General features: G+C 66.7%; 1 protein-coding gene across 1 annotated transcript; it reads right to left on the bottom strand.

Annotated features, from left to right (window-relative positions):
• Positions 1-510: 510 nt before the first annotated feature.
• LOC137450014 (electromotor neuron-associated protein 1-like) lies at positions 511-11,782 on the bottom strand. The gene is given in 11 exon segments (XM_068156144.1): positions 511-891; positions 893-1,306; positions 1,365-2,219; positions 2,261-2,757; positions 2,789-3,342; positions 3,344-3,657; positions 3,660-3,872; positions 4,572-4,712; positions 6,634-6,716; positions 8,435-8,536; positions 11,548-11,782. Coding segments are annotated over 11 exon segments (3,558 nt in total). The 5' UTR covers positions 11,744-11,782; the 3' UTR covers positions 511-702.
• Positions 11,783-12,289: the final 507 nt, after the last annotated feature.

Raw genomic sequence — 12,289 nt, 5'->3', positions numbered from 1 at the left:
GTGCCACCCACTGGGCACCAGAGCATTCTTGTGTGTCCCCTAGGCACTGTACCCACTGGAGACACCCTGCCAGCTCCCACTGGGCACCAGAGCACCCAAATGGGCTCTCTCAACCCTGTACCCACTGGTGACACCCTGCCAGCACCCACTGGGCACCAGAGCACACGTGTGTGTCTCTTAGGCACTGGTGAGACCCTGCCAGCTCCCACTGGGCACCTGAGCACCCAGATGTGTCCCCATCCTGCCAGCACCCACTGGGCACCTGAGCACCCAGATGTGTCCCCATCCTGCCAGCTCCCACTGGGCACCTGAGCACCCAGATGTGTCCCCATCCTGCCAGCTCCCACTGGGCACCTGAGCACCCAGATGTGTCCCCATCCTGCCAGCTCCCACTGGGCACCTGAGCACCCAAATGTGCCCCCCCCAGCCCTGTACCCACTGGTGACACCCTGCCAGCTCCCCCTGGGCACCAGAGCACCCCCTGGCGCCCCCTCCCCCCCAGCCCCATACCTGCGGGCGAGGCTCTGCCCGCCCCGGCTGGCAGCCGTGCCCCGGCGCCGCGGGCGGTGCCCTGGGCTCGGCCGTCCCCCCCCGGGGGCTCCTTTCTTATCCCCGGGGGGCAGCCTGGCCTTGTCCCCAGCCTCCCGAGCCGAGCTGGCAGCGCCCCTGGCTTTGGGTGCCAGGGCAGGGTGGCGCTGGGGCTCAGCTTTCGGGGGGGCCGAGCCCGGCCGGGCCGAGGTCCTCTTCACTTTCCCGGGGGGCTCCTTCTTGCCGGCCGGCAGCGCCTCGGGGGTCCACCATGCAGATGCCAGGCTGGGCAGGGACGGGGCAGGGGTCCTTCATGGGGGCCGGCAGAGGGTCCCGAGGCCTGGGCACCCCCCGGGGGGGGTCGCTCCGAGTCCTCATCGGACTCCAGGCCGTCGGCCAGCAGCGAGGGGCAGTCCTCGGCGCCCGGGGGGGGGTCGGAGTCGGAGAGGGTGGGCAGCGACTCGCTGACGGAGGTGGGAGGGGTCTCGCCCGCCGGCTGCCAGCCTCGGCCCTGCCCCCGGCGTGGCACCAGCTCCTGGGAGGGGTCACTGTCGGACAGCTCTCGGGGGCTGGCGGTGCCCGGGGGGGACCTCTGGGATTTGGGGTGCTCGAACTCGCAGGGGGACACCAGGCACAGGTCCACGTCGTGGGGGGAGCCGGAGCGGCGCCCGGGCCCCGGCACCGCCTCTCCCCCTGGCACCGCCTCCCCCTCGGCCCTCGGCGGCTGGTGGCAGGGTCGCAGGGGCAGGGATAAGCCCCCCTTGGCGGTGACCTCGGGCTCCGGGGTGCCCCGGGACCTCCTGCCGCCCTCCTCCTCGGGCGGGGGACTCGCTGACCGGGGGCAGGACCTGCTCGAAGGAGACCGACAGCGACTCGTCCACCTCGGTGGAGTGCGGGGAGCCCACCTCGGCCGGCAGCGAGGGGGTGGTGATGGTCGGGGGACACGTCGGGGACCTCATCCTTGAAGGGGCTGAGGGACAAGCCCCCCGCCTGCTTCTCCTGCGCCGAGCCGCAGCCCTCCGGAGCGGCTCTGCCCGCCGCGGGGGCCGGCCAAGGGTTGGGCTGCCGGTTGCCGCCGGTGCCGCCTTCCTCGGCGCCATCCTCCACCGGGGACTGGTGGAAGGGGGTGTGCCCGGCGCTGGCGGGGGCCGGAGCTGGCAGGGGACATCATCTCCAAGGTCTTCTCCTCGGAGCTGCCGCAGGGGTCCTCGCCCGCCCCGTCGGGGCAGTGGTTGCTGAGCAGCCCCGGGGGGGGTCAGGTCGAAGTTGACGCTGCGCTCGCTCTTGGGGGTCCTGGCCAGGGGGGACGGGGGGCAGACGGCCCTCAGGGGGCTGCTCTCCAGGTACCGGAACCGCTGGGGGCTGTCGGGCTCCTCGGGGCCGTTCTCCAGGCAGGAGGAGTCCCTCGGCCCCCGCCGAGCAGCCCCTCCCGCTGGCCCCTCCCGCCCCGTTCTCCAGCGGGGAGGGCTCCAGCTCGCTCTCGGCCGTCGTGATGCCTTCGTCGGTGGATTCCTCCTTCCTCCTCCTCCCTCCTCCTCCTCCCCCGCCGCTGCTGGCCCCCGGGGAGGCAGCCCCCCGGCCCCGCTCGGCCTCCGGCAGCATGTCCTCGGGGGAGGAGGACTTGGAGCCGTCCGAGGTGCCCTGCTCCTTCCTGCCGGTCTCCTTCCCGGCTGGCTTTCGCCTTGGGCTTCTCAGGCTCCTTCTTGGGGAGAGGCTTCTTGAGGCTGCCAGCCTTGGCCGGGGGCTTGCGGGGCTCCGGCGCCGCCCCCCTGCGGGCAGGGGTCTTGGCAGGAGCCTTGGCCTCTGCCCTGCCCTCCTTGGGCTCCTTCCGCAGCGTCTCGGCCTTGGCCTCCTTCTTCACCACCTTCAGCTCCTTCTTGGCCTCCCCCCCAGCCCTGGGGGCCTCGGCCCCCTCCTCCTTCTTCAGCAGCTTCTTCTCCTCTTTGCGGGGGGCAGGCTCCTTCCTGGCCACCACCTTCTCCTTGCTGGCCTTGCCCTTGGCCTCCACCTTCAGCTTCTCCAGCGAGGAGTCCAGCCTGGCCCGGGCATCCTTGGCTTTCTCCTCTTCTGCCCCAGCTCTGGGGGTCTCCCCCGTGGCTTTTGGCTTCTCCTTGGTCCCTGCCTTCACCTCCTTCCTCTCCACCTTGGAGGGAGCCTTCTCCTTTGGCGTCCCCGCCCCGGCGTCCACCAAGCTGAGCTTGGAAGCCGACTTCAGGCTCTCCTTGCTCTCTGCCCTCCTCTGCTTGAGTGGCTTCTCAGCTTGGGCCCCCCCCCATCCCCGAGGAAGAAGAAGAGGAGGAGGAGGAGCCTTTCAAGTCGTTCTTGGTGACCACAGGGTGCTTGAGGAACTCCAGGTGCTTGACCTTCTCCAAGCCCTCCAGGATGCGGCCCTGGGGGGTGCAGCCGGGGAAGAGGACCCTGATGATCTTCTCGGTGGGGCTGACAGGATGCCAGACCAGCAGGGCACAGACAGAGGTCAGGCACTGCAGGGGCAGGTCCTGCTCCTTGGGGTAGCTGTTGTTGCCTGCCCACTGCTGCAGGAGGAAGTCCAGCTCCTTGGTGCCCTGCACGGGGTTGAGGACGTACATGTCCAGCCTGCCCACCCCCATCTTCTGGAAGAGGACGGTGGGCTCGGCGCGGGGTCCCCCCTCCCTGGCCAGGGGGCTGGGCTGGATGCCCAGCTTCTCCAGGTAGTGCAAGGTGAGGGCAGCCTCCTCACAGCTCTTCAGCACCTCCGAGTTGCCCTCCAGGCCCTTCAGCTTCGGGGAGGCGTTGAGGAAGACCACCCCCAGCTCGGGGGAGATGAGGGTTCTTGGCCCAGTCGCCGTTGCCCTGCGAGCTCTGGGAGGGCTCCTCCTCCAGCTCTGCCAGCTTCCTCTGCAGCAGGCTGTTGACCCCTGGCAGGCTGTCGGTGCCCACGTGGGTCACCAGGATGGAGTCGATCCTGTCCAGGTGCCGAACCAGCTTCCAGAAGGAGGACTTGGGGTTGGAGCCTCCGTTGACCAAGACGTTGAAGCCGTTGACGGCGAAGAAAGCGGAGTCCCCTCTCCCGCCCGGGAAAATGTAGCAGCAGGGCTTGGAGAGCTTGAGGAAACCCACCATGGTGGGGGGGCTCCAGCAGGTCAAAGGGGGGACTGGGGCTCCAGGGACTCGGAGAGGTACTCCATGAACTCCTCCAGCCCCTCCATCTCCGGCAGGATGCAGCCCGGGTTGTAGCGCAGCTCAATGAAGTCCTGCAGGTTGTGGTGGTCCAGGCCGCAGTCCTTCCACTCTCCAAAGTCAGGGCAGCTGATGGTCAGCCTGGCCTTGGCTGAGGGGTCTGCAGAGCTCAGGATGTCCCCCACCTGGGAAGGGGCACGGGGGACAGGCAGGGCTTTAGGTGGCACAGGGTGCTCGGGGCCAGAGGTGGGGCAGCTGGGGAGGGAGGGAGGGAGGGAGGGAAGGGGAGGGATGGAGGTGGAGAAGGCAGGGATGGAACTGAGGTACCCAGGGATGGAATTGAGGTACCCAGGGATGGAGATGGGGCACCCAGGGATGGAGTTGGGGCACCTAGGGATGGAATTGAGGTACCCAGGGATGGAGATGGGGCACCCAGGAACGGAGATGGGGCACCTAGAAATGGAATTGAGGTACCCAGGGACGGAGATGGGGCACCCAGGAACGGAGATGGGGCACCTAGAAATGGAATTGAGGTACCCAGGGACGGAGATGGGGCACCCAGGAACGGAGATGGGGCACCCATGGATGAAACTGGGGCACCCAGGAATGGAGATGGAGCACCCAGAGATGGGGCACCCAGTGCCCCCCTCCCTACCCCATCAGCACCCTCCCCTCCCCACCCCTGCAGCAGGAGGGGGTGGTGCCAGCTGGAGCAGCCTCAGCAGAGCGAGACAGAGCAGGACGTGAGCAGACAGCTGCTCCCCAACCCTCCCTCCCTCCCCCCCTTTCCCCCAGCAGCTTCCATGCACCAGCAGCCAGGTTTGGGAGCTGGGAAGGAGCAGGAATGTCCCCTCCCCTCCCCACAGCCCCCCCAGCAGCAGGACCTCTTTGTCAGTGAAGATCTGGATGAAGTCCCTCAAGGAGAAGCAGCCTGTCTGCAGCATCAGCTCCCCGGTGTCCTCCACGCAGGGCCCAGCGAACACCAGCAGCTTGTGCTGGGACACATCTGTGATGAGGTTCCTCAGCTGCAGGGCAGAAAGGGAAGGGATCCCAGGATCCCAGGATCCCAGGGGGTTAGGGCTTGGAAAAGACCTCTGGAGAGCTTCCAGTGCAAGCCCACTGGCCAGAGCAGGAGCAGAGAAGCCAGGGCAGGTGGCACAGGAACACATCCAGGCAGGGCTGGGAAGGCTGCAGTGAAGGAGAACTCCACCACTTCTGGGAGCCTGCAGGTTCTTCCTCATGGGGAGGTGGAACCTCCTGGGCTGCAGTTTCCATCCACTGCTGCTTGCCCTGTCCCAGGGCACAGTGAGCAGAGGCTGGCCCTGGCCCTTCCTCCTGCCCCTGGCCCTTCCTTCTGTCTCTTCTGTCCCTGGCCCTTCCTTCTGTCCCTGTCCCTTCCTCCTGTCCCTGTCCCTTCCTTCTGCCCCTTCCTCCTGCCCCTGTCCCTTCCTTCTGTCTCTTCTGCCCCTGCCCCTTCCTTCTGTCCCTGTCCCTTCCTTCTGCCCCTGTCCCTTCCTCCTGCCCCTTCCTCCTGCCCCTGTCCCTTCCTCCTGCCCCTGTCCCTTCCTCCTGCCCCTTCCTTCTGTCCCTGTCCCTTCCTCCTGCCCCTCTCCCTTCCTTCTGCCCCTTCCTCCTGCCCCTGTCCCTTCCTCCTGCCCCTTCCTTCTGTCCCTGTCCCTTCCTCCTGCCCCTCTCCCTTCCTTCTGCCCCTTCCTCCTGCCCCTGTCCCTTCCTTCTGTCTCTTCTCTCCCTGTCCCTTCCTCCTGTTCCTTCCTCCTGCCCCTGCCCCTGCCCCTTCCTTCTGCCCGTCCCTTCCTTCTGCCCCTGTCCCTTCCTCCTGTCCCTGTCCCTTCCTCCTGTCCCTGTCCCTTCCTCCTGTCCCTTCCTTCTGCCCCTTCCTTCTGCCTCTTCCCCTTCCTTCTGCCCCTGTCCCTTCCTCCTTTCCCTTCCTCCTGCCCCTTGCTCCTGCCCCTGCCCCTTTCTCCTACCCCTTTCTTCTGTCCCTGTCCCTTCCTCCTGTCCCTATCCTTATCCCTTCCTCCTGGCCCTGTCCTTCCTTCTGCTCCTGTCCCTTCCATCCCTGTCCCTTCCTTCTGCCTCTGTTCTTTTCCCCCTCCCTACCCCTATCCCTTCCTGACTCCCAGCCCTCAGATATTGATCAGATCTCCTCTCAGCCTTCCTCTCTCCAGCCCCAGCCAGGGCTTGGCCACTGTGGGGACACCAGGAACCAACAGGACTCCCTCCCCCCTAGTTGAACCTCCTCCTACTCCTTGGTGGCACTGTTGGGGGTCCCCATGCTGAGGAACTCTCCCTGGTGACTTCCTTGGGGGTCCCAGGGTGAAGAACCCTCCCTGGTGACTTTCTTGGGGGCTTCCCCCCCCGCTCTGGTGACTTTCTTGGGGGTCCCTGGGTGAGGATCCCTCCCTGGTGACTTTGTTGGGGGTCCCAAGGTGAGGATCCCTCCCTGTTGACTTCCTTGGGGGTCTCAGGGTGAGGATCCCTCCCTGTTGACTTCCTTGGGGGTCTCAGGGTGAGGAACTCTCCCTGGTGACTTCCTTGGGGGGTTCCCCTCCCTCCCTGGTGACTTCCTTGGGGGTCTCAGGGTGAGGATCCCTCCCTGGTGACTTCCTTGGGGGGTTCCCCTCCCTCCCTGGTGACTTCCTTGGGGGTCTCAGGGTGAGGATCCCTCCCTGGTGACTTTCTTGGGGGCTTCCCCCCCCCCACTCTGGGGACTTTCTTGAGGGTCCCCATGGTGAACTTCTTGCCCTCCCCCCCCCCTTCAGGTCCTTCTCCCCAGAGCTGCTCCCCAGCAGATCCTCTCCCGACCTCTACTGCTGTTTATTCATGGGGGAGGGGAGAGAAAAATGGGGGGGGACACCCCTGAGGACCCCAAAAAGAGGGGAGACCCCCCTCCCCCCTCCCCCCCTCCCCCCCCCTCAACCTCACCTCATCACAGAGGGATTTATCTGAAGGGTTGAGCAGCACCAAGGTCTCCAGGACGTCCCCACGGTGGTGCAGGGTTCGCTGCCCTGCAGGGCACCAGAGGTGGTTGGCACCCCCAAAACGAGGGGGGGGTTGGACCCCCCTACCCCACCCCTACCACCCCCAAACGTTGCCTTCAATCCTGCCCCTTCCCCCCCCCTCAAAGTTGGCCTCCTCCTCCTCGTTGGGGATGAGGAAGAGCACAGAGTCCCCAGGGGAAGGCTGCCAGAGAGCTTCCTGCTGCAGGGGGGACACAAAAGGGGGGGGCAGAGGGTTTTGGGGTGCCCCTCCCAGCAGCACAGGAAGGTCTGGGTGCCCCCAAGAGGGGACCAAAAAGTGTGGGGGGGGTGAGGTTAGAGGACACCCCCTCAAGCAAGGTATCCTGAGGGGGGGGGGGGGTTGGGGGGGGGTTTGTGTCTGAGAGCTGTCTCCCCCACTTCTTAAGCAGCCACTGGGGACCACCCCCACCCCCCCAAAAAAGGCCCTGGAGCAGCTCCCAGAGCCATGGGAAGTGGTTGGGCACATGGGGGGGGTCACGAGGCTTAGTTGGGGGGGGGGAAGACAACAAAGGAAAGCTTTGTATGGGGTGGGGGAGAAGGATTTGGGGGGGGAGAATGAATTGGGGGGAGGGAATGATTTGGGGGGGTAGGAATGAATTGGGGGGCTGGGAATGATGTGGGGAGGCTGGGAATGAATTGGGGGGGTGGGAATGGTTTGTGGGGGGGTGGGAATGATTTGGGGGGCTGGGAATGATTTGGGGGGGTGAAGAATGATTTGGGGGGGTGAGGATGATTTGGGGGGGTGAGGATGATGTGGGGGGGTGGGAATGATTTGGGGGAGCTGGGAATGATTTGGGGGGGTGGGAATGAATTGGGGGGGGAGAGTGAATTGGGGGATGGGAATGATGTGGGGGGTGAGAATGAATTGGGGGGCTGGGAATGATGTGGGGAGGCTGGGAATGAATTAGGGGGGTGGGAATGGTTTGTGGGGGGGTGGGAATGATTTGGGGGGGTGAAGAATGATTTGGGGGGGTGAGGATGATTTGGGGGGGTGAGGATGATTTGGGGGGGTGAGAATGATTTGGGGGGGTGGGGATGGGTTGGGGGTGAGAATGGTTTGGGGGGTGAGAGTGATTTGGGGGGACAATGATGTAGGGGGGATGGGAATGATTTGGGGAGGTGGGAATGAATTGGGGGGGTGGAAAATGACTTGGGGGGGTGAGAATGATTTGGGGAGGTGGGAATGAATTGGGGGGGTGAGAATGGTTTGGGGGGGGTGGGAATGATTTGGGGGGCTGGGAATGAATGGGGGGGGTGGGAATGAATTGGGAGGGTGAGAATGATTTGGGGGTAGGGAGTGATGTGGGGGGTGGGAATGCTTTGGGGGGGTGGGAATGAATTGGGGGGGTGGGAATGATGTGGGGGGGTGGAAATGCTTTGGGGGGGTGGGAATGAATTGGGGGATGGGAATGATGTGGGGGGGATGGGAATGAATTGGGGAGGCTGGGAATGATTTGGGGGGGCTGGAGAATGATTTGGGGGGGCTGGAGAATGATTTGGGGGGGTGGAGAATGATTTGGGGGGGGTGAGAATGGTTTGGGGGGGGGGGGATGGGGAAGGGGGAGGCCGGTGGGGAGGTCCTCCCCACCGGCCTCCCCCTTCCCCATCCCCCTCCCCTCAAGGGGGTAACTGGGGAGGGGCAGGGGGGTGGGGGAGGCTGGGGGGGGTCAGGGAGGGTCGGGGGGGGCCCCCCCAAGAACATTTACCCTTGACAATGCTGGAGAAGGTGGCAGAGTGCCTGGAGACAAAGAGCTTGAGCTGCTCGTCCAGGTTGCAGAGGCTGAGGTCGATGTCCCAGGAGCGGATCCCTGGGGGGGGCAAGGGGCACAGAGCCAGCAGTGAGGGGGTGGGCACGATGCCAACCCCCATGCCAGGCTGGCAGAGGATGTCCCACACCCCCCCTTTCCCCTCCCAGCTCCCCTCCTCCCAGCTTAATCCCCACCTGGCATGAGGTTGGGTTGGGGTTGAAGCGGGCGGTGGGAGGGGAAGGGTGCCAGGGTGGGTGCCAAGGTGCCCGGGTGGGTGGTCCTAGAGGCATGGTGTCAGTGCCACGGTGCCAGGCTGGGTGGGCCCAGAGCCATTGGGTGGTCCCAGAGCCATGGTGCCAGGGTGGATGCCATGGTGCCAGTGTGAGTGGTCCTAGAGCCACGGGTGTCAGTACCATGGTGCCAGGGTGGATGCCATGGGGAGAGTGTGGGTGGTCCTAGACCTATGGTGCCAGTGCCAAGGTGGATGCCATGGTGCCAGTGTGGGTGGTCCCAGAGCCATGGTGCCAGTATGGATGTTCCCAGCCCCATGGGGCCAGTGCCAAGGTGGATGCCATGGTGCCAGTGTGGGTGGTCCCAGACCCCTGGTGCCAGTGCCAAGGTGCCAGGGTGAATGCCATGGTGCCAGTGTGGGTGGTCCCAGAGCCATGGTGCCAGGGTGGATGCCATGGGGACAGTGTGGGTGGTCCCAGACCTATGGTGCCAGTGCCAAGGGAACAGTGTGGGTGTCATGATGCCAAGTGCCAGTGCCAAGGTGGATGCCATGGTGCCAGCATGACTGCAGCCAGCCCCATGGTGCCAGTGGGGCTGGCATGGTGCCAGTATGGATGTTCCCAGCCCCATGGGGCCAGTGCCAAGGTGCCAGTGGGGCTGGCATGGGGCTCCCAGCCCCTCACTGGCTCCCCAAATCCGCCTGGGTGCCAGCCTGAGGCTGGGAAGCAGCTCCTGCCCATGACTCACGGTGGCAGCAGCTGTGCCAAGGCAAAGGCTTGTGCCCTGGGGCCGTGGGTGAACCTTGGCACCACCTCTGCAGGAGTGCTAATGAAAGGGATTAGTGGGGCTGGAGGAGCTGGCACACGTGGTGCCAGCCTGGGTGGTGGCACAGGGCACTGCACCAGGGCCACAGCACCAGTGGGGGGGGGGGGTGCCAGAGGCATGGTGCCAGTGTGGGTGCCATGGTGCCAGTCTGGGTGCCCCCAGCCCCATGGTGCCAGTGTGGGTGCCATGGTGCCAGTGTGGGTGCCCCCAGCCCCATGGTGCCAGTGTGGGTGCTCCCAGACCTATGGTGCCAGTGCCATGGTGCCAGGGTGGGTGCCCCCAGAGCCATGGTGCCAGTGTGGGTGCCATGGGTGCCCCCAGAGCCACGGTGCCAGTGCCATGGTGCCAGTGTGAGTGCCCCCAGCCCCATGGTGCCAGTGTGGGTGCCATGGTGCCAGTCTGGGTGCCCCCAGCCCCATGGTGCCAGTGTGAGTGCCCCCAGCCCCATGATGCCAGTGTGGGTGCCATGGTGCCAGTGTGGGTGCCCCCAGCCCCATGATGCCAGTGTGGGTGCCATGGGTGCCCCCAGAGCCACGGTGCCAGCTCCATGATGCCAGTGTAGGCACCATGGTGCCAGCATGGGTGCCCCCAGGCCCCACAGTGCCAGTGCCACAGTGCCAGTGTGGGGCCCCCTGTGGTGCCCTCCCAGAGCAGCCTCAGGACCCCCAGCTCCCAGCTCCCCCCCAGGCCCCTTCAGGAGCTCTCTGTGCAACAAGGGGGGGGGGGGGGAAGGGGGGTACCCCCCTCCCAACCCCCCCCAACGGTGCCAACCACAACTGCTGCCAGTTGCCAGCCCAAGCTGGCACCCTGGGGGGGGGGGGGGGGAGGGGGATGGTGTAACCCTTGGGGGGTGTTGCACAAATCCTGGGGGGGGTTGGGGCTGGTTCTGGGGTGCCATGGGGGGGGGGGCACACAGAAAGCAGCCCTGCCCCCTCCCCCCCCCCCCAGCCATGATTTGGGGGAGCAGCTCCAATGCCCTGCTCTGAGCCCCCCCCCAATCCCCCCCAGCCCTAGCAGGGGGTCCCCAGAGCCTGCCCCCCCCCAAGGCCTGAGGGGGGAGAAGGTCACAGGGGTCCAACCATAGCCTGGGGAGAGGGGAGGGGGAGAGGGGGAGGGGGAGGAGGTAATTGGGGGGGGGGGGGAGGTAGGAAAGAGGGAAAATACTGGGGGGGGCTGGAGGGGCTGGGAGGTAGAAGAAGGAACAAAACTTGGGAGGGTAGAGAGGGGAAGGAGCAGATCCTGGGGGGCTGGGGAAGATCCTGGGGGGTAGAGAGAAGGAGATACTGGGGGCTTGGGGCAAATCCTGGGGGTCTGGGGAAGGGGATGGGGCAGATCCTGAGCAGTTGGGGCAGATCCTGGGGGCTTAGGGCAGATCCCGGGGGGCTGGAGAAGAGGATGGGGCAGATCCCCGGGGGCTTGGGGCAGATCCCGGGGGCTTGGGGCAGATCCCGGGGGTCTCGGGGCAGATCCCTGAGGGTCTGGGGCAGATCCCGGGGGTCTCGGGGCAGATCCCGGGGGTCTCGGGGCAGATCCCGGGGGTCTCGGGGCAGATCCCGGGGGGTCTGGGGCAGATCCCGGGGGCCTGGGGCAGATCCCGGGGGTCTCGGGGCAGATCCCGGGGGTCTCGGGGCAGATCCCGGGGGTCTCGGGGCAAACCCTGGGGGTCTGTGGCAGGGAGCTGCTGGCAGGGTAAATCCTGGGGGTCCGGGGCAGGAGCAGGGGCAGATCCTGGGGCGCAGGCTGCGGAGGTGCGGGGCAGCAGGGGGCGGCCCGGGAGGAGCCGGTGTGGAGCCGGGGGAGTCCCCCAGCCCCCCGGGAACCGGCGGACCAGAGCCGGGGGCAGCTGCGGGGGGAGGGGGAGGCGCGGATCCCGGCGGAGCTGGGGGAGGGGTGGTGGTGTGACACAGTGACTAGAAGTGACACAATCCGGAGCGTGATGCACAGGGAAGGACCGAACCGGCGGAGCCATTCCGGTACCGCCGCGGCCGCCGGTTCCCGCCGCCCCGGGCTCTCACCTCGTTCCAGCTGCTGCAGAGCGGCGGCCAAAAGACCCGGCCGGTGGCAGCCGCCACCCACGATGGCCAACAGGGAGTAGCGGCGGGGTCCCGCGGCGGGGCCGGCAGGAGGAACCGGAACCGCTGCCGCCGCCGCCGCCGCCGCCGCCGCCGCCGCCGCAGCCCCCGCGGCCCGCGCCGCCGCCACCGCCGCCATCTTGGGCGCCCCCCGCCCCGCCGGGCCGCGCCACGCCCCCCGCCCGGCGTCACCGCCGCCAATCCACGCCCACTGACGTCACCGCCGGCCAATGAGAAACCGCAGAGGGGGAAGGGGCGGGGCTTGGTTGAGGCGGAGGGCCTGGAGATCTTAAAGGGGCAACGGCGGGGTGGGGCCGAGGGGTGGGGCCCGCTCCCGAGGGCGGTGTGGGCGTCGTGCGAGGGGGGCGCGGCGCAGCGCGGCGCAGCGAGGGGCTGGGGTGCAGTGATGGGGGCGAAAATGTGGGGCTGGGGCTGTGCAGTGAAACGCAGGGCTGGGGAGGGGGTTGTTACGCAGTGTAAAGGGTGCACAGAGCGTTGGGAAGATGGAGGGGGCTGGGGGGAGGCCGCGCAGTGTCGGGGTGGCGGTGATGGGGAGGGGGCTGTGCAGTGATATGCAGTGCAAGGGGTGGCGCAGAGGAGAGAGGAGCTGGGGGGTGGGCGATGCAGTGCTGGGGGGCAGCGTGGGGTTGGATGGGGCTGTGCAGTGGAGTGCAGTGTAAGGGGG

Source organism: Melanerpes formicivorus, unplaced genomic scaffold, assembly GCF_026170545.1.
Source record: "Melanerpes formicivorus ecotype bairdi unplaced genomic scaffold, bMelFor1.0.p_v2 SCAF_34, whole genome shotgun sequence".
Taxonomy (NCBI): domain Eukaryota; kingdom Metazoa; phylum Chordata; class Aves; order Piciformes; family Picidae; genus Melanerpes; species Melanerpes formicivorus.
The sequence above is the reverse complement of the archived record's forward strand: the minus strand, read 5'-3'. Positions and strand labels throughout refer to the sequence as shown.